Source organism: Lottia gigantea (assembly GCF_000327385.1).
Source record: "Lottia gigantea unplaced genomic scaffold LOTGIsca_66, whole genome shotgun sequence".
In the NCBI taxonomy this organism is placed as follows: Eukaryota; Metazoa; Mollusca; class Gastropoda; family Lottiidae; genus Lottia; species Lottia gigantea.
In genome coordinates, this window is record NW_008710245.1 from 1,438,964 (window position 1) to 1,461,355 (window position 22,392).

Sequence of the window (22,392 nt, forward strand, 5' to 3'; positions counted from 1 at the left end):
ATAGCCATGGCTTCAGTATACAGCTCTGCCTTACACCAGATTCACAGTTGAAGCTAATTATGTCATAGTTTGCTCACACTGTGACCTTAACACAATTATAAATACTTTAATCAATATATACTTTAGAAAATGTGCACAGTAAAGTACTGACTAAATAATATATTTCTGCTCTATGGAGTTGAGAATATATATGTTGTCTGTTGCCGAATAATTGCTCCTGAACCCAGCCTGTTCCTCGATAAGCTTTGTATTTTCCCATTGGTTTATGAAGTTATTATTTGTATGCTTGAAGCGTCACCAGTACGTGACCTTGGTATAAATCTCGTTAGAATACATTGGAGACTCCCCCCCCCAAAAAAAAAACGAAACGTAAAAGTAATCTAATATAAATTAGATTGGGGTGACCCACACTCCCCATAGACGATGCAAATTTCCATTTGTCAGCTCTTTTTAAACATCATCATTTTTGTTCAAGGACATAGTTCTTCAAATCTTTGCAACACACACAAGACTTAAATGTCTTCTTTTCCAATATATTTTATTCTTATTTTAAGACATTTAAAATCCATTTACGAAACAAGCCACCCATGTTCACAAGCAGGCTACGCTCGTATATACAGGCTACAAACCTATTCATGAACACAAAAATATATAAATGTCCCTTTAAGACAGCCTATTTAGCACCGAAATTCATATCTTCCGACACTAATTTAAGAGCTTTATAACTCATAACAAATTAATGTGTTTTTAGAGATGGTGATTCGGGATTTATTTTTTATCAAATATGTCTAAAGAATGACATTGACATGCACGAAGGATGTTCAACTTCCGTGTTTTTCTGTGAATGATTCAGTCATCTCAAAGCATAATTGACAGTTACACCTAACACGTAGAATTTGATTGTTCTCTCATTGTATATGTTCTTCTCATGACAACAAGACATATCGGTGGTCTTATTACACCTCAGGCAAACTTCAAGTAAAAAGAACTATTTAAAGCTATTTCGGCTGTCGAGTTTGGAAACCCACCCATTTTTGACGAATGTATTCGGCTGTCTAAAGGTAACTTGAGATTGTAATTTACGTGTGCCATTTTGGAATATGGACTGTATTTGTTCCATTAATGGTTAATATAAACTCAAGGTTGTTTCCTGTCAATCAAAAAGTAAGTGCTTGTTTTTTAATGTCTTTTCACTCTAGCCATTGAAAGCGTCTGACCAAATGCAAACGAAGAGGTCTCAAAAAATGACTCTACATCCGGTATGATACCATGACATGAAGGACGACGTAGACGAACACAGAATGTACCTTCAAATTGAGCATAATTGTTATGTATTACATGCGCCGACCCTTTTCTGTGCTTTACGGATATTTGACGTTGGTAGACATCCGAGTAAATGCGATATGGTTTCAAGAATAACACCACAATAACTTGGTTCAGGAGATTCCTTTAAGTAATTTCATGCACCGAGATAGCAATGCGCTTAAATACACTCCATGAAACCTGCCTTTCAAAAGATGTTTTGATCTTCCATTTTAATATTTTTGCCAAAAAATTGCCTTAATTAAAAGTATATTAATAGAAGAAAATGAGTCCAAACGCCAAACTGAATCATTTCAAATAGAGAAAAAAATGCAAAATGCAATGATGTTGTGTTCCTGATACTGCTTTGTCCAAAATGGCAACAAATTTTGAATGACAATAAAAAGGGGGTCAGTAGCACGAACGACAGTAAATTGCCTACTTCTGTTGACATTTTCAATCCCATAATGATTATTTTATTACTACGGTTTGTATATGGTAATATAGTAACAATTTGGTCAACTTACCACTACCAATACTTTGTCTTCATTACCATTAAAGACGTCAAATTTGACATGATTGAAGGCTTACGAGAGGAAAAAAATCTATTTTGACGTTGGTGCACGGGAATAGAACAGGATGTTTATTTCCTTCATATATTTCAGAAATTGCAAATGGCGTGGATGTTATTTCATGTGGTGTGTTTAATCTTCTTTGGTAAGGATTCTTTTATGATGGAGAAGGGTTATATAGGCGAATACCTGTTCCCTAATCCCATTCATACTTTTAATGAATAAAATATTGTTTACAAAAAAAAAATGATAAGAATATGCTCAATTGTGGAATTCTTGGTCTTTACCAGTATCAAAAGTGAAGGGTCATTTTAAGCTCTCTGTGCGACAAGACTTTACAAAACGAGCTATCGATGAATAAGGTCAGCCACTGCTTTATGCAGTTTCCTTTATGTATTCAAACAAACGCAATGTCTTATGAAATATCTAGAATTGAGCTCTATGTACTAGCAATGTCATTCGTTAGGCGATATTGGTAGCGTACCAGAAACATTTCGATACAATGCGTTTTCTGTAAAGTCAGCCGTACAAAGGCTGACACTAGACCGATTTGATCCGACTATTTTTCATTTTTTTTGGTTCCATCCTACTGCTGAGTTAAACGTTCGGCCTTGACTTCCGGTTGTAGTCTTTTCGTGACCAAAAGATAACAGATTTGATGATAACCAATGGTTACACAGTACGCTTATCAACATCTATAATTGGATTTGGTAATGTGATGACATGAAACCAGGAAGAGGTACTACTACGTAGTTGTGCCTTCACCCAATTGAGCATACTGAAGTCACGATCTAAAACAATACATCATTGTTACATGTATATACCCAATAAAACTATCTTGTCTATACATCAGAGCTAATGTTTGACATAAAGAAATAGACTGAAGGTTTTATACGTCCTGGTGTCAGTAACACACTGGGACGAAAATTGAATCTTGTCATTTTCATGACGAAGATTTCGAATCATCTTCTCGAAGATTCGTTTATTGGTCTGAATTTCGATTGATGAATATGCAGGATTGAGGGTCAGACATAGTGAAACAACTACCATAGGTGCTGAGTTAATCAAGTCCACGGGCCGCAATTCAAGAAATTTCTTTAAATATGTACCAAAGTATACAATTATAATCATAGTATAGTAAGTAACCAGCAATATAAAAGTCTGATTGGAATAACATTAACTACAGATTGAAATTCCTTAAGCTCCAATTAACATCCACTTTTTTGACTTACAGAGGAGTGTCAGAATATAGGAAAGCATATGTTAGAAAGACTCTCTGTCCATTTAATACGATAATCCAACGATTAAATATGGATTCCCTTACGTATGAAAATGAAAATGCCAATACTTATATGAATACAAAATAGAGTTTGTCTCACATGTCCATAATTAATTCATAATTTGCTAAGGTGTAAGAGAATTACCAGCAGAATTCCAATGAATGATCGATCAAGAAAGGTCAAAAAGTCTTTTTTATTGTTTATCCAGACTGTACATACATGGACATTTATTTGCTTAAAACCTTCAATTATGCAACAAGAACATAATTATGATAATTCATTAGAAATACCGATTTATCAAATTAGTTTGCTTAATGTGACACTAGAAGATGAGGAAACCGATCTTTAAGGTTATAGAGCTACGGATTAGGCACCGTTCATTGTCGATCCTTTAAACAAAGGAAGAGCCAGAATTCAAAGCTGGTGAATGATGACCCTTTGTAGTATAGCTTAATTAGGTGCCAGAAGTCGGACGTATTCAATTCGTGACTGATAATTGACAATTGCAGGCCTAACTTCTGTTTTATGACAATAAAAACAATAAACTTGTTTCACCACATTCCTCCTTTCCTAATGAGATGTAATTTTTAATGTCAAAGCATGGTCGCCGAAATAGATATCTAGCCTCCTAAATCATTTTCCACAACTTCCTCCTAGAATATTTAGATTTGAAGATTTGAGAATGGACAAATAAGCAAGACCACGTATTCTCGAAACCATGTTAGCGCTAGACACAGTGTTAGCAGTTAAGACCTTGGGACATCCTGGCACTCGCTTCCAACACAATTGTTTTGTTGGTTGATGGTTGTGAGCCCATATCTTCATATCAACGAGCATGTGTTTTCCTTACCATCCAGATAAAGTTGATAATGTGTATAGATAATCCACAACCATGACCATTTTCAAAATAATATTCTTTGAAAAATAAGGGGGTTGTGGGGGCTGGGGGTTGTAAAGGGACTTCATCTTTGAGATTTCGTTTCTTGTGTACGTTGTATTGTACGTTTCCCCTTTGTCTATAATTCAGGGGAAGTTTCCTCGGTGTATTTCGAATGTAGAAGAATAGGCACGACGTGTCGCAATGGCGGAGTTTGTGTCGAGACCAAACCAGAGTGTGCTTGTGGAACACGTGATGTTTTTGTCGGCCATGACTGCTCTCTAAAAGTAGGTAGGTAGACCTTCAAAAGGGGCTATTCAACTCTTTCACCAAAGGTTACTAAACGTATCAACGTATTGTGTAAATATGCGGTATCGAAGGTTAAGGAGTTCATTTCATTATTTCTGGTTCAGACCTGGATCTAGAAAGTTAAGATTATGTAATTGTAGTCCCATTCAGAATACAAAATTAACAGATTACAAATTACCTTGTGACCAGATTCCTATGACCAATTAACTTTGTCACAAAATTACTGTGACCAATTTACCTAGTGACAAAATTACAATTTTCCTTGCCACCCGTATTACTGTGACCAATGTACCTTCTGACCGGTATTACTGTGACCGGTATAACTGTGACCAATGTACCTTCTGACCGGTATTACTGTGACTAATTTACCACCTGATCGTACAACAGTAATTGCTTTACGTATGAATGTATTTAATTGACCAATATTTATCAGTTTGTTTTTACCTGATCAGCACCCCCCCATAAGAGAAAAACCGACCAATTTCATTACTGCAACTAAACACATACATCATTGCCGCTCTGGATATATTACTTGCCTCTCCGAACAATCAAGTCTGACTACGGGCCTGGACCTGAGGGTTATAAACAAGTGAGCATTTACATCATGTCTCTATTTCAGACGATGTAGCGTTGCCGCAAGAATTATGTGATCCACTGTGTAAAAATGGCGGTGTATGTCGATCCATACCAGGCGGTTTCTTCAATTGTTATTGCAATGCAGCATTTTTTGGTAAAGACTGTTCCCAGAAGCGAGGTAAGGTCAACGCATACACTAATTTAAAAACCAGGCTGTACCTTCATAGGCAGTACAAAGCTGAACGCTTTAGTGCAATGATAATTGTAGGAAGGTGCTTTAATGAAAAAAAAACCCAAAGAGCTAATGATAAAAACCACCAAAGCAAGCCTGAAATCCAACATAACAGTTTGGCAATATATTGGTAGCAGCTAATATACTCTTCATATGAGGAAGTATATCAATCATAAATGAGGAAGTATTTCATAATGAAAGGTGCTACTATGACTTTCCGCTTCTGTAATTTGGGTAGTATGATTATATGCAGTTCATCATCATGCGTTGCAATTTTTTTTAAATAGAATAGAAAGATCATTAGCTTCTAATGTTTCGTCAATATGTGGTTTTGAATTTCGGGTTTCAAAATAGCGGTTTGGATCGTTAGTAATTGGTTTATTTATTATCCACATTTCAGCACATGTTGTGTTTTAGACATTTAAATATAGTTCACCTTTTGGGTTTCACAAATTTAAAAAATAAGTTACTCTTGTGCCTTTTTCTCCATTAACATATCTGTGTTCCAGGGACAGTGAAATGTGCTGGTGACAGAATGACAGTAGAAATGACACCATTTCCACCCTTTGATGGTCGAGTATTTGTCAGGGGGAAAGAAAATGATCCAAACTGCAGGTTTACTAGGGTGTATGGAACTTACTCGGCAACATTTTTATTTAACGGACCTTGTTCAGTTGAAAAGATGCGGGATACACCTACGGTAAGTGGAATGTTTAATTGAAAGAAAGGATAACATTGACTGCATGAATACATGTACAAGGATCCTATAAAGGATTTCAGGAAATTTTGACTATAGCTTCAAGTTGTATCATTTAGATTTCCGGCATGACGTCTGTGGTTTCTCTAATTCCAAAAACCGACTTTGACTTCAATTCATTTTGATGAGGGCGACGCCGTCAGTGGCGATGTCAGTGAGGGTACATCAGGGGCATTTGTGCCCCTAGAAAACTGGTTTGCACCCCTAATTGTATCCCCAATTTTTTTAAAAATACGATTTCCAAACGTTCCAAAAAAAAACAATGGACGTCAGATGGTATTTTCCTAAGGCGTTCCTAACATCAAGAATTTCTATCAAAAAGACTCATCAATAATAGTTTCCGATGAGCTCCACATCAAGTAAGTTTTCTAATGCAGGGCAACAATTGTTGCTAAAAGCGCCCACAATGATTTTTATTTCTATTTTAGCCAGGGGATGAAACATACAAAGTAGAAATAACAGTACTACACAGTCAAACAATACAGACCAAATACGACATGTTATTTACAGGTTTATGTGTCCATTCTGGTACGGGTAGCAATAATATTGGAGATCAAACTAGCAATATCGGTGACAAACCAGGGTAAGTCCAATAAAGGCAAACTATAAAAATATGGGATTTTACGTCCTACTAAAACATTTTGATTGAATAACGACTTTTCATACGAATTTTTTGATATACTTCTTCATATGAATAATCGTTAACTGCTATTGTCTTGCAATATTTCATTGGAATTTTTATATTGGTTTGGATCTTTAGAACTTGTTTTTTTTTTAATTATTGCCTGAACTACCAAAAAAACAAGTATCTTTGACAAGGAATGGAAATGGTGAATGGTTAAGGTCACCATCCAAATTTGTTGGCAAATTACGAAATTAAATCCCACAGTATTTCAACGCTGCTGATTAGAAAATGGTCATTAAGACAGACCTTCAGTTAGATAAAAAAAAAGTTCGCAGTCTCAAGATTATGGGGACAAAAGGTCTAACGCTCCATGGAATACACTATTTGCTCGCGTCAAGTAATCCCAGGAAAGGAGAGGGAAGAACAATTGATTAGCTAGCAGAAGGTTTTGGAACCTAACTTGGGTGGTTGCGTATAAAAAAGCTAATAAGAATAAAGAACGAATTTTGACCTAATTTTTTATTAGATACTCATGGTTGACTTGTATTTTAGAGGACCAGATGAAACAACCAGCTCCAACTATCAACCAGTTGTATTTGAATTACAGACCGTGTCTGGATCTAATATTGTTCCTCCAGTATTTATTGGTACAGAACTACGATTATATTTCGCCCTATACGATACAGGAAGTATGTTTGTTTTCATTTTGTAACAAATTTATTTTGAGAGAGAGATTTTACGGTCAGACTCTCGGCAATTGCCAAAATAAAAGCAAACACATCTCGATCAATATGGCCGCGTTATTTCTGTATTCCATGAGCTGTTCTCCAATTTGTTGCCAGATTTGATCTGAGTTTTCGACCTATATATATTTATTGAAGTGTATCTAAGCTTCAAACGCAAAGTTATTCTGGAATTGACATAGATGCTGCTTTTGACTTCAGGAATAGAACAAGCTCTCTGATATCAATGATGAAATTTTATGATAACAATTGTGTTTAATTGCCAAAAATGGGACCGATATTACCAATGTATCTGTATGTCATTTCAGAATACAAGAAAATCTATATTGCTGATTGTGTAGCTTTGAATGGACTGACTGGACGAGATCTTCGGTCTTTAACTATGGTGAAAGATGGGTAAGAAGGCTTATTTTTGTCTTATATCGCTTAAAAAGGACTGTAGACTGTCGATTATATAGGCGAAATACATATTTGCTGACTTATAGGAGAACCGTGTGCCGGATTTTAATTTTGAAAGTTGATACAGATAACTGAAATTGAACAGCTGGTGAAACAAATGAAAATTATATCCCTGTAAAGAAAATGATATATAAAACCTAATAATGTCGTACACTTCTTTCTTATTTTGTTTATGGCTGATTATTTTTTGTTAGATCCTTTTTAATTGGCCTATTGCCATAATAATGCAACGTGACAATTAATACCAAGTCACCTCTTCAAACCAGTAAATCTAAATTTAGGCATGACTGTATTCATAACTGAATCATTTACGAAATAAAACTAATAAACGGAAATTTAAGTCAAGTGCGCTGCACCAGTATGTCATAACGATTTAAGAGAAATCAAAGAGATTTTCAAGCCTTTTATATGTGAATCTGAGACAGTTTAAGCTTCTTCCTGCACGATCTTTTTTACCATCTGACATTTAGTGTTTCTCATTTACGAGATAAGAGAAGGATCACAGGAGCATCAGGCCGAAGCCAAAACGAAAAAGAAAACGGCAGCTATGTCCTCGATCATCTACTCAATGTCAAACTATTATGAAATGCGTCTAATTTTTGTATTACGTAAGTTTGTTTATGCAGCGATTTTTATTCGACTGTACGTTACTTACAGAATACAGCCATAGCCCACGATTAAGAACTCAGCTACATTGTTTACAGTTTATATGTCGAGTGCACTGATTGGCTGTATTCGGTAGAGTACAATCCAATCAAATTGACATTGTGAACATGGTCCTCCATATACGTATAAAGCTTAAAAACATTGGTGGGGCATTTAATTTTGAAAATTCATTTCATTGCAGATGTCCAACAGATGAAGGAAGAAGTGTAGTTATGGGACAATTAGTTTATGATCTAATCACTCCATCAGTAGTGGTCAATTTTAAAGTATTCAAATTCGTTAATTCTGATACTTTATCGTTTCAATGTAACATTCGTGTATGTACAGCCAGTGAAACAGATTGTAATCCTCCGGTAAGTAACAAACTAGTTTATTATGAGGATTGGTTGAAAAGTCCATTGGCTGACTCGGAAGTAGGTATAATGAAACCTGGTATACATTGAATTCAACAATGAAACCAACCACATTGTTTCTTTTCAAATCAAATGACGCTGATTGAATGACCCAAGACTTTTCAATCCAACCTCGTAGCTTGCAGATTTTGACACGCCTCTCACCAACAAATTAGGATCATCGAATACTTCCGGCATTATCGAATCTCTGATATCAGAGAATATTTTGGGTTATGGCCTGTCATTTTTTCGATAGTATACACATCATCTGACGATTAAATTGACGTAATTTGTTTTGTTTCAGCAATTTTGTCGACCATCAAAAAATTCTATTCGAGGGAAAAGACACATACATCTTCATTCTAGAGAGTTTACCCTGTCTTCCAACAATTTCTTTGTTAAAGAACCTTTAAATCGAACCCATACTCAACGAATAGTGAAAATTGGTAGGTTTGAAAATTGTATTACCTTATGAGTAAAGTGAACATATTGCATTTCAAGAATTCATGAAAAGAATGACTTATTCCAGTGCAAAGTCATATGCTTTGGCAGCGAAGGAAAGCTCGATGATCATGTAGTCTATGTTTCGTTTTTAAAATTATTCCAGGATCTACATTTAAGATCAATGATTTCATACTGTCTTTGTTCGTTTTCGTTAGGAAATCCTTTATTACACAGATCATTTAATGGTTGATATAACATAAATAAGAACATTGGATGTATAGCAATTTCGTCAGAATATGGATGAGAAGTGGAATCAGATAGTACAACTAATCTTATTTCAATTTCAGATTCAGGTTTAGATTCGAATATTTTTTTTGATTGATTTGTATTTAAATCAGATTTGAATGTACAACTACTCTCATTTCAGATTCAGACATCGTGTAAGGTGATTTGTATTTTAATCAGATTTCATTGTACCACTAATCCCAGTTCAGATCCAGGTTCAGATTCCGATATCGTGTTGGTTGTTTTGTATTGTAATCAGATTTCAATGTACAACTAATCTCATTTCAGATTCAGGTTCAGATTCAGATTCAGATATCGTCTTGGCTGATCCAGAAAGTTGTTTAGAAACAAAGGGAATGATGACGACAGTAATCGTTCTTGCTATTGTGGTGGTGATTTTAGTCGTTGTTTTATTATGTATTGCTGTCAGATTCATCAAATCGAAATATCAAAAAGGCGGCAGAAACGAACCTCAGACATCACGACTTACGACGTGGCTATTTCTTTAATCGTAAAAAACCCTGAATTTTTTATAAACCGAATTTGTTTTTCTTGACCAAGGGGGCGTATTTGAGGTCGAGCTATGTTAAACAGTCATATTCAAATACAGCTTTATATATTTTGTTTCGTTTTTTATGCGTAACTTTACTCTAAATCGTAGATCTGACAAAGCTTTTCCCATTCGTATCTGCGGTGGCCATTGTCTGACAATAACCTGATATGCAGCTGGAAGAAAATCTTCCTTAATTGTTACAAAATATGGTTCATTCGTCAGATGTTAGTTATCTCCCTTGAAGACTTGAGAAGTCAATCAGATGTCAACAATTTAATCATTTCGTTTCCACGAAAGGAAAGACAATTGGAGACATTGCAGACCTTATACGATGGTCATGATTGCTTAAGTGTTTTGCCTACCGGCCATGGAAAAAGCCTGATTTTTCAGATGCTGCCATTGGTCTTATCATAAAATTTATTGTCACATGCCCTAATATTAGAAAAGTAGTCCGATTTATCCACCAGCTGCATAAAAGGTTATTGTCAGGCGTAGCGAGAATGGCCGACTTATTTACGATTGGGCTATTATGTATCACAATGTAGTGTAGTAACTTCCAAATTACATTAAGTCTAACGGCACATCTTTCAGAGGGTCCAAATCAATGTAATATTGATATACAAAACAATCACTTTATAATCACTTTAAAATATTTCTAGTTAAAACTTTCATTAGATCATTTGATTAGTCCAAGCATATCTAAAGACTCTGAACATATCGTTATGAAAAAATCACTCAGATTCATACGTAGTGTGCATTTAAATGTATAATAACGTACAGAATTACGAAGCATATGTATTGTAATACGAAAAACTGGTATCTTATCAGTCCTTGGCATGTATGTACATTGTATTTTTATTTTGTGATATTCCATCCTATTGCGTTATTACATCAGATATAAAAACATATTTATTTCTTTCGTTTTGGTTGCTGTATGTTAGTTGCTTTCATCCCATTTTAAGTACAGAAATTTTGTGTCAGAGTGCCGTGACTTTTCGACCTGGTCCCCCAGGTTTACGTGTCGCAATTTGTTCATTAACATTTCGTTTAACGCATCAAACGTATGTAATCAATGGCAAAATGTCCACGTTGACATTTCAAAGATAATGCACCGGCCTTGAAAAAAATGCACCTTTTGATAATGGTAGCAATATCTCTCACAATCGCTGTTATGAACAAGTTTAGTCAAGTCGGTCCGGACTTCGAGTTTTGAGTTTAGATGAGATAAAGACCAAAGATGCATATACTCTTATCTTGAAAATAAGATATCTAGAAAAGTTTAAGATACATCATTCGAGATAATCAAAATTCTTATCAATTTTGGTGTTAAAATGGACTTTGCAATATAACTTTGAATTTGTACTACGATTTTTATCAAGTCATTAAGTTTAAGAGTTAAGTGGTCATTATGGTGAACAGTGTAACGTTTCCATTCAATTTCGAACTTCCGTAGTAATTATAAATTATGTATATAAACATTAATAATCATTGTTCGTTTCATTTTATATAATTTATCTATATGACTGTTTCTTATTGGGATTTATAACTTTTTAGGATTACAATATGTTATTATTGGGATTATCATTTTTAATAACTATTTATAGTGGTAAGTAGTGATCTTTACATAATATTCAGGATGGAGATATTTCATTCTTTGTTACATACAATAGTTATTTCTATACAATGTTCATAAACTATAATACAATACAATACAATGAAGATTTAAAAAAACAAGCACCAGGCAAACATAAGTTTATGATACACGCACACGATTTAGTTCTATACTCAAAGCATCGATTTGTACCATTCACATTTTCAACCAGACGCCGTGTGACATTCTCCCCGAGTTTTGTTTATGCAAGTTTATAAGTATGTTTAAGCGCGACAGGCCCCGGTGATCTTAACCTCGACAACCCCCTACCCCCATAAAAAAATCTTGAACTCTTATCGACAAAGTGATCACGAGACAACTCTGCAATTCACTAAGATACTTTTCGGATACCAAATTTGTATTTTTCCTGATTTGAAGGGATATATTATTACCCAGGGGATTCCGTTTTGCACAATACCTTTGATGGGGATGAGCACAGACGTTATTTAACAATATTATGTTCAATCCCTGTTTGAATTTGATCTTCAATGGGATATAGGTTGTAGAGCACATCCTCCCACTTTCTGACTGGTTTGTACGTCCAACTTAGGTGAAGATAATGGAGAAGTCGAACCCGTGTAATTTATGAATATAATTGAAGCTACAATCTTCCCCAATGAGCACAAAATCTGCAGGAAAACCTTTTTGCCATCATTTTATATTCAATTAAATGAAATAGAAATGCAAATATGTCGTTTGTCGACCAGTCTTGAAACACCTGATACCACATTTCGTCAACGTTAATAAACTTGACATCCCTGTCGTAAGGACAACGTGGCTACAAATATTTCAAGAGGTTAACAAATCACGATTGGATAACCACGAGTTCTCATTTGTGATAAACTTGTGATTAGCGACAACCAGTTTAATCATTAACATACACTAACTGTTAGATAACGAATCCGTGCTTGGCACGAGACAGAACTACTACATATATCTATTAAGAAACCAACAATAACAAATATTTTCACAGTTATAACATAACTGTTCAGTTATAATAAGAAACTATTCTGAAACGGATGATAAGCATCTCATTTTCGTAAAATTGAACATTGCAATCACAAGTCATAATTGAACATCACAATGAACATTTAAATATTGAAATATATATTTCAAACCAAAAGTAAACATTCTACTTACCAAAGTGGATATTCAAAATACCAAAATATACACCAAAATGAACATTGAAGAAACTAAATGGACAATTCAAACATCAAAATGAACATATTTCATACACCAGAATGAACATATTTCAAACACCAAAATATACACCAAAATGAACACATTTCATACACCAAAATATACACCAAAAATAAACATATTTCATGCACCAAAAATAAACACACTTCATAGACAAAAATGAACATATTTCATAGACAAAAATGAACACATTTCATAGAACAAAATGAACATATCTCATACACCAAAATGAACATATTTCATACACTAAAATGAACATATTTCATACACCAAAATGAACATATTTCATACACCAAAATGAACATATTTCATACATCAAAATGAACATATTTCATAGACAAAAATGAACACATTTCATAGAACAAAATGAACATATCTCATACACCAAAATGAACATATTTCATACACTAAAATGAATATATTTCATACACCAAAATGAACATATTTCATACACCAAAATGAACATATTTCATACACCAAAATGAACATATTTCATAGACAAAAATGAACACATTTCATAGAACAAAATGAAGATATCTCATACACCAAAATGAACATATTTCATACACTAAAATGAACATATTTCATACACCAAAATGAACATATTTCATACACCAAAATGAACATATTTCATACACTAAAATGAACATATTTCATTCACCAAAATGAACATATTTCATACACCACAATGAACATAATAAATTTAATACACCAAAATGAAAATATTTCATACACCAAAATAAACGCTTACAGAAACTTGTAATCCACATTGCAGTTGTGAGTCAAAGATGTCCATATGGATGGTTCCATCGTCCTGGAAGTCAGTCCTGTTACTTGATAACTCACGATGATGTACCTTATACTTGGAATGACGCTCAGAATAGATGTACATCATTTCAAGGAGCTCTGGTCAAAATAAATACACAAGATGAAAAGGTAATGTACAAAATTTATTTCAGTTTATCACGAAGATAGGGGCGGTAATGGAAATGCGGAAATGCCAAGTTTCTAAGAACAATTGGTTATAACTCGTTTTGCGAAATCATCATCAAGATATATTGATGGAGCTAGGCGCACAATTTTTCAGAACTGAATGTTGGATTTACTTCAAAACGTCTTACAGATAGCCGTGACAGAGCTCTGACAGTTGTGTTTGCAAATAATGACTCTCTGTGTATCATGGTTTTCATCTGTTTTGGAGAATTGAATCCTCGAGCACCCATGGTATGTGAGCCGTACCTATTGCTGGAAAATTTGTTAGGGAATCACTGCTTGAGAAGCCACCATGGCTATAGAAGTTTTGAAATTGTGTAAGAGCTGTATAGGATGTAGATTTTAAATATCTATACCTACCCGGATCCTGAGTTTAAAAGCGATATCGTTATAATCTGGAGTGTTAGAAATTTGAATTAAAAATCATAATTAATATTTCTGTCTCGTATATAACATACATATAACTATATTATAATCTATAAGTACAACTTAATGATTAAAAAGTTAAAACTTGACCTACATTTCTCAGCTGGTGTACTTGACACAATTCTGTAAAACTTAAAATCTGAAGTTGAAATTACTACGATTTGGAATGCAATCATTTTATTTAAAAAAAATTTCGTAAAGCAATGTCAACATTAACCTTGACATAGAGTTGAAACGCTCATATTGGGAAATGTCTACGAGCAAGTATGGAAGACTATTCAGATCAACAACAACATCTATTTTTGTAAGAATGTACAATATAAGAAACTGTTGATAAAAGCCAAGACTCTGCTGAAGGTAAAAGCAGGAAAGCAGTACGGGGTGGGGTGGGGGCGGACTATGACCCATTAAAACTGAGACTAACCCGTCTTTGTCCCCACAACTGCATATTTCTTATCATTTTAATTGCCTCTGAGCCAAATTGACAATTTTGTGGGCGCTACCTCTTTCTAGCCTAATGATTCATAGACACGTCACGCTTCATACATGACATGGAATGACTACTCTTCGGACATGGATTACTCCCACTTTTAGTGTTGAAGACGAAAAATGTTAAAATAACCTCACAACGTAAGAACTATGATAGAATTATGTTCAATGGAAGAAAGGGTTATCTCACATACCTTGTAATTTCAAAGCAAGCTTATGTACCTTTAAATCTAAGAGTTCATATACGCGTCATGCGGATGCGTCATGCGGACATAAATGGCCCGTGCGGATACGTCATGCGTCAAATATGATTCCATATGTGCGTTAAACGTATGCGTTATCTTTCTTTTGACACACAGACTTCTAGACAGATGGATGCTTTGGTGCATAAAAAAGACAGGGTATCCCCACAAAATACGTCACATTTGGGAGATCTCCACGCGGAAAGGCGTCCGGATGCGTAAAATATCGCTACACCCGGCGTTTTTTTTATGCATGACGGAGACCATTTGACGGATACCGCTTCCGCGGTTTACGAGGATTACCCTCTTCGATTTCGATTTTTAACGCATGACGGATGACGGATCCGCATGACGCGTATATGGTATCTTAGTTTTAAGCTGAAATCAAAAAATAAAATGTTGTATCAATTTTAACAGGATTGGTTAATCTCCCAATTAAATAAAATACAGCAACTATTTAACAGTAGTAAAACAGCTACCAAGGTCACTGAATGGTGGATCGGACTTACTAATAGACAAGATAGTAATGACTTTGTATGGACAGATGGTACTCAGATGAACACAAGTTTGATGTATGTACTATTTTGGTCTCCAGTTATTTGTGCCAAATCTTCTTGCTGTGGTAGCGTCAGACAAGAAATGAACTGACATTTTTTGCTTCCTAATTAAACACGAAAACGGATAACACCATGCTGTGTACACGAAGGAAAAATAGCCAGGGCAGCGTCTTTTGCCTATAAACAGTCTTTAGATAACGTGAACGTTCTATACCAATAAATATGTTGTGAACCGAGCAAGACCCAGCACTCAACCACAAAGTCCATTTGATAATCACCTTTTATATCAAACATTTCAGAACTTTCAACACTGAGTCAGAAACTGATAAGCAAGTTTGCGTAAGAATTCAAAATCTGGATTTTAATGCTGTAAAGTGTACATTATGGAGACACTTTATTTGTGAAAGATCGAAAGGTACATTCTATATCAATCTACTCTTGCTTCGATGGTAATACCAATTGCATATGAAATTTATCTGCTTTTCTCCGACATGTGAAGTAGGCAGGTAGAAACACAGCTTCTCTTGTAACTCAATTCTATATGAATATTTATGTACAATTTTTTACACAGTTTTATCAATCTGTATTTGAATTTCAGATATACCATTAAAATGTGAAATTGATGAAGGTTGGACGAGTTTAAATGATAAATGTTATAAAGTATTTGATTATAAAAGAACCTACAAGAGAGCAGAGTAAAATATCTTCTTCACTTTGTTTAGTCTTTTACTGAAATGTTGAAAGGAACTCAAGTCGACTGTTGATTCAAAAAATCCATCGAACTTACATTCATATGAATCGATTAACCGACTGCAAACGATCGCACGTTCTGGCCACTGTCAAGGTCAAGATTCAATTGTTGTCAGAGCGTAGAACATGAGCTACTGATAACAAAGTCACCGATTGTGCATGCTTGGCTCTAAGCTCAGATTCATAGTTTAACACATTCTTACCAACAAGGTTCCATATTGTGGCCGAACACTCGTTGTCTAGTTAGGAACTGAGGATGTTTGGTTGCTAATTTTGCAGATGGGATATATTTCAAAACGTCTCAAGCTGCGCAAGAGTGAGACTCGGTGAACTCTTTAGAGAGGTTAAGGAAACACCCACCCCGGCACGAAAATGGGTAGAAACGAAAACAGCCTCACCCCAACGCCCCTTACCCACTGTTCCCTTAAACACTCGCAGTTGAGTGATCTATGTTACAGTGTAAAATGCCAACTTTCTGATGCTACATTAGCTACTATTCCGGACGACTCAACGCAGACGTTTATCTGGGGACTTGTTAAGAAGTATGGGGCTAATATTTGGATCGGTTTGTCCACTGTGATGCAAGGTGAACAGTACAAGTGGCAATGGATCAATGGAACAGATTTAATAGCTGATAAAGCGTACTGGAAAGATGGTTCACCAACTCAAGCATCTTTACAGTAAGTTATCGCTCTTTTCTTCTACAGTTTTGTGGAACATCGTTTAAGTTTAGGCAACGTTATTACCCCACCGCCTTCTGACCAAGAAGCTTTACAAGGGTGCCTAATTATTATCGCCATTCTGAAACTCCCTAGCCTGAGAACAAGAACAAAACTCGAAAATAACATATCTGCATTTTAATCGGAAGCATCGTCATCTTCAACGAACAGACCTAATTCCTTGATTCGTTCCTAGACTTTCTTTTGCTTGCTCCAGAATCATTGATGATGGCTGTTGAAGTATCTCATATGTCAATTGATATTTGTAAAATATTCCAGACAGTCCAATGGATCTTGTGTTCAGATGTTAACTGGACCGACCATAAAAAGAAAGCTGTCCTGGCAAACCAATGATTGCTACGATAGTATGGGGTTTGTTTGCCAAAAACCACAAGGTAAAATTACTCATATTGCTAAAATGAGTCTCAAGCCGCTTTAATCGTTTTAAAGACATGTTTACATAAATGTATTTCACCACTTTTGCAATTTCGGTCCCCCAAAATATTTTAAGTTCATGTCTCAGTTCGTCATATTCTAGAATTCTTAGCAATAGCCACTTTAGCTGATTCCCATCTGGTTGGACATAACTCAAAAGACCAGCTCGCTATTTTCATGTTACTGCACAATAGTATTTAAGATATGGTGCCAAGTTTGTTCAATTTTGTTAACCCATAATGATGAATAAGATTAATTGAGCCCATCCAAGAATTTGTTTCTCTACACTTTAGGACTAGTGTCATCTTCTATTTTTGTCGCTTACGATTTTTCTTCATCCCATGTAGGTGTTTGTGAACCAGGGTGGTTGATACACCAGAGCAACTGTTACCAGATCAACACTAGACCTATACTGTCTTGGGACAGAGCTAACGCTTACTGTACAGCTCAAAGAGGAACATTACTCAAAATAAATTCGTAAGTAAACACAGGACTTGATGGACTATACCTTTCATCAAGGTTTCACAAGACAACAGTCTGAAAGTACCAAAGTCTGTATAAGAACAGCCTGCTTGAAAACGAAACTGCAAATGGCGGAACTATTTAACCTGAAAGTAAGCCTTATATCTTGAAAGACAGAAGCCCATGCAGAAACCTGATCTTTTTGATTTCATTCAGTGAAAATACCCCCCTCCCCCTCCCCCCGCCCCTTTTCCCAAAACATGAAAAAATGATTTTGATTCGCCTTTAGAGAACCCGAATAGATATGTTGGTAATGGAAAAAGAATATAATCGTTTTGCATCGTTTTCAGTGCTGCTGACCAACTGTACGTAAATGATAATATATTGAGTACTCTTAAACCTGGTTCTGGTGGCCTCTGGTTTGGAGCTGTAGGTTAGTCAAACATTTGAGATGATATTGCAATCATAAGCTCATGATTTTATCAATATATAAATATGAATGGATTTCAATCTCATTTCTATGAAAATGCCATAAAAGTATTCCAATGGCTTCCATTGCCATGTGGCATCAAAATGTTTGGTAGTTTTAAGGGATTGCAAATTTCCAGATAACCGTGATACCTTGGAGCTTCAAGTTGAGCCCATCAACATCGATATAAAGACTGTTAAATTGATATTTATGGATTTTTTAAAGGTGAATGTTCATCGATCTTCCTTCATTCATTCTAGATGATGGTAAAAACGGTCCTTTCAAATGGAGTGATGGTATGGATATTCCTAAAGCTAACAAGAATTGGGCTAATGCCTACCCTACCAATATAGTAGACAAGAGAGACTGTGGTTATATCGACAATAGTGAGTATTTAAAGACTGATGTAAAATGTTCCAAGTAATTGTATAATGGCTAGTGTGTATCCCTCTTCTTATGTATGTATGCCTCAGGTCTTTTGAAGGGTCACTGAATAAATGTACTTTTGCTATTTGGCACAATTTTTTACTAATGGATAGAACCAACATCAACCGCTTTTCATTTTCAACTGTCTCTATATGTGCTTTTAATCAAACTTATATGGTTGAAAAGGGTTCGATTTCTAACCCTAAAACAAAGCCGTACTCTATATATTATGTTTTGTTTCCAAGATGATGTTAATGGAAAATGGCAAACATCAACTGACTGCTCCCAACCACGGGCCTTTGTGTGCCAGATTCCTGTTAATCAAAGAGTCCGAAAAGTTACCATTCCTCCGGGTAAGAACAAAACCAAATTCCAGGTCATTTATTCTTAGGGTTTATTTTGGCTGGTATTGATTGTGGAACAATGAGATTTTCTCTTTTCTTTAGCGAACAAAATGACACATGAATCTGTGATTTTATAGTTCCCGAAATAATTTAATTAAACTATGTAGAATTACTACAACGTGGCAGTCTTGGCAAAATCTTGCTAAAGTTTATAATTATACTCTTGATACATTGTTTTATTACAGAAACCTTTACCTGTACAGATGGATGGAGTGTGTTTGGACAGTATTGTTATATGTTTAATGATACAGATATAAGTTGGCCGAATGCTAGAGCTGCTTGTCAGTCTGTTGGTGCTGATTTAATACGTATTGATAATGTCGATTTGCAGTCATTTATTACTGGTATGTACTACTACACAGTTTGAACCGTTACCATCCACTATTCATAGCTCGATTGAGAATTCCCAGTTAAGCTTAGAATTGTTTAGCCAACCATCGTACATATGATCCAATTGATCAATAACATTGCACTACAAAAGACAACAACAGAAGATGTCTGCTCATGATGGTATGATAAATATTACAATATATATATTGCTTCAATCGTAGCTGATTTGTTTGGTCATGCATAAATTGATCCGTCGGGTAATACACGCGAATCAGAACATGTTTACTCTTTTTCTTTCAAAACTCCAGCGTCCACTTCTCTACTGATTTTACTCTCGGCTATGGTACGATATTGTGATGAACGGAATTGTCTTGTTTGTATGGATTTGTATTGTGATAAATCATGTATGCTGTTTATTTTTGTCCTAAATTTACTGTCAGAAACTGATATCGCCAAGTAGTCAGAGAAAGTTCAAATATAAGGGTTTCAGATGATGAAAATAATGTAATTCAGACATAAGGGTTTCAGATGATGAAAATAATGTAATTCAGACATAAGGGTTTCAGATGATGAAAATAATGTAATTTAGATATAAGGGTTTCAGATGATGAAAATAATGTAATTCAGACATAAGGGTTTCAGATGATGAAAATAATGTATTTCAGATGAAGTAAGGAAGAATAGAGGGAATTATTGGATTGGTTTACATGACAGACCTGCCGAGGGAAAATATGTCTGGCTTGATGAGAAAACTGAGGTAAAGAAGTTTCATATTCAGAAGTTCAAGAATCATGTAGGATCTTCCAAGCTTTGATACGTTCCAGCATTCGATATAATCGGTTTCTCCCAAAATCTTTTCGTCTGAATATCAGTTGCTGATAGAGCTCGATTTCAGGTACCGGTATCATTTTTCTCAATGAAAATTCGGCTTCCTGTGTGTCCGCAATCTAATCAAATCACAACTAGATAATCCAGACCCGCAACTAGCTACAGTGGGAAACAATTCTGACAACCGAACAATTCCCTCCGGATATATTAATTACTCCTCCGAATAATAAAGTCTGGCTACGCGCCTGGGATGATTAGTAAAAGGGAGAAAAGAATATATTTCTATTCTGTAGGATGTTTTCAATAACTGGGCGCCTGGTCAACCTAACAATGTTGGTGGTAATGAAAATTGTATATATGTTGCTGGAACACGAGGCAACGAGAAAATGGGAAAATGGTATGATTATCGATGCAACATGAAACTGAATTTTATTTGCCAAAAACCTTCAGGTTAGTTTGTGAGATATGCGGTGAAAGCTTTTACCATACGCTGTCAATCTTTCTGCTTCTATCGAACAACTATTTACCAATGGCGTAAGGGCAACATTCTCGACTGAACTTGATTTTCAAAAATGAAGTAAGGTCCGGTATGAGTAAAGTAACCCACGAAATAGTTGGAACTGCATTTTGGAATCAGATTGAAATTTTACGCCAATTTTATATGTGCTTGCAATTGCATTGCTCCGAACACATGGTACATAATTGTGGCACATGTAATCGTCAATTCGAGGTAGTAGTTAGCATCATGATTGGACAAGCCTCTTCTTTTTCAGATAACTCTGGATTTACAACACCTACACCAACCATGGCATGTAAGTAAATTAGTTTTCTGATCTGAGGAGTGGATATGTCAACAAACACAATTGCAGAGTGGTTATTCTGGAATCTTCGGAAAAGATGAACATTTGCTAATTTTAAGCATGATTGGAAGATCTCAATCGAAATACTTATGCTTTTTGGGAAACCATACGATTATCGAAGAACCGAACGGTACTCTCCATGCATCTAGAGGTTTGGAAAAATCTTACGTTCGTGTATCATTTTCAGCTTTGTTTAATCCTAAATGTGGTTTATTTTGGGAGGATAATCCTCATTCACCATATTGTTACCAGTTTCAAGAAGAACTGTTATCATGGTATGATGCTTCAGATACTTGTAAAAATCGAGGTGGAAAGCTAGCCAGTATAACATCTATACAAGAACAATATTATATTTCTGGTAGGTCCGTCCCATTTAATATTATACGAGATCTTATTCCAAAGATGCTTTAAATTTTTTAAGTAAAATAATTTCGACTTTTGTGACCCCATTGACTAATAGGGATCTCAACTACCACTCAGAGAAGCATTGTTCGACCAGCTTCGTTTTTGCTACATTTTCAATCTTCTCTGCAACTAGTCATTACAACCAAATATTTGCCTTGAAACTCACTTCGGCATTGTACTAGTCGCATGAATTATGTTCTTTAGGAACTCAAGAAAAATGTTAAATGGCGTTCACGTTTCCAAACCGGAAGACAAATCGTAGCGGTTTTCTAATTAGCTTGCTTACTTTTTGTAGCTGTAGCTTTTCCCCTTTTTCTTTGACATTGATTTTATGACGATTACATTGACTTCCTTATACGAACATAGCATGATCGTTTTGATTCTCGGATGCGCATGTCTTATTCTTTTTGCAATATTTTGTTTTAGGTCGTATAAAGGGTATGAGAGCAATGAGTATGTGGCTAGGTGCCAGTGATACAAGTTTAAAAGGAGGGTGGAAGTGGAATGATGGTTCGCCGTTTGCTTTCCTCAACTGGGATGCAGGTACATACTTTATACTTATAAACACTTGATTTGATACCAGTATACTATAATAGTTAGATTTCGGGGAAGGGAGGGTTTGATTCTCCCAAATGTACAGGCCAAATGTATGCCAATTTTAGGTTCGGTCAAAA

At 35.3% G+C, this 22,392-nt stretch overlaps 1 protein-coding gene across 1 annotated transcript in view; it reads left to right on the forward strand.

Annotated features, from left to right (window-relative positions):
- Positions 1 to 1,038: 1,038 nt before the first annotated feature.
- LOTGIDRAFT_235549 (hypothetical protein) overlaps positions 1,039 to 22,392 on the forward strand; it is a gene marked incomplete at its 3' end in the record, with an annotated part of 33,635 nt that continues 12,281 nt past the window's right edge. The window contains exons 1-28 of the mRNA XM_009064906.1: positions 1,039 to 1,164; positions 1,968 to 2,019; positions 4,182 to 4,322; positions 4,960 to 5,094; positions 5,658 to 5,848; positions 6,334 to 6,488; positions 7,083 to 7,219; positions 7,582 to 7,669; positions 8,580 to 8,751; positions 9,095 to 9,236; positions 9,808 to 9,911; positions 11,627 to 11,678; positions 13,699 to 13,859; positions 15,491 to 15,645; positions 15,930 to 16,045; positions 16,229 to 16,325; positions 16,839 to 17,060; positions 17,379 to 17,494; positions 17,882 to 18,011; positions 18,347 to 18,429; positions 18,726 to 18,851; positions 19,137 to 19,244; positions 19,481 to 19,639; positions 20,291 to 20,382; positions 20,747 to 20,903; positions 21,227 to 21,265; positions 21,501 to 21,671; positions 22,145 to 22,261. Of these exons, the coding sequence (XP_009063154.1) occupies positions 1,123 to 1,164; positions 1,968 to 2,019; positions 4,182 to 4,322; positions 4,960 to 5,094; positions 5,658 to 5,848; positions 6,334 to 6,488; positions 7,083 to 7,219; positions 7,582 to 7,669; positions 8,580 to 8,751; positions 9,095 to 9,236; positions 9,808 to 9,911; positions 11,627 to 11,678; positions 13,699 to 13,859; positions 15,491 to 15,645; positions 15,930 to 16,045; positions 16,229 to 16,325; positions 16,839 to 17,060; positions 17,379 to 17,494; positions 17,882 to 18,011; positions 18,347 to 18,429; positions 18,726 to 18,851; positions 19,137 to 19,244; positions 19,481 to 19,639; positions 20,291 to 20,382; positions 20,747 to 20,903; positions 21,227 to 21,265; positions 21,501 to 21,671; positions 22,145 to 22,261 (3,460 nt within the window). The 5' untranslated portion in view covers positions 1,039 to 1,122. The remainder of the gene's footprint in view (positions 1,165 to 1,967; positions 2,020 to 4,181; positions 4,323 to 4,959; positions 5,095 to 5,657; positions 5,849 to 6,333; positions 6,489 to 7,082; positions 7,220 to 7,581; positions 7,670 to 8,579; positions 8,752 to 9,094; positions 9,237 to 9,807; positions 9,912 to 11,626; positions 11,679 to 13,698; positions 13,860 to 15,490; positions 15,646 to 15,929; positions 16,046 to 16,228; positions 16,326 to 16,838; positions 17,061 to 17,378; positions 17,495 to 17,881; positions 18,012 to 18,346; positions 18,430 to 18,725; positions 18,852 to 19,136; positions 19,245 to 19,480; positions 19,640 to 20,290; positions 20,383 to 20,746; positions 20,904 to 21,226; positions 21,266 to 21,500; positions 21,672 to 22,144; positions 22,262 to 22,392) is intronic.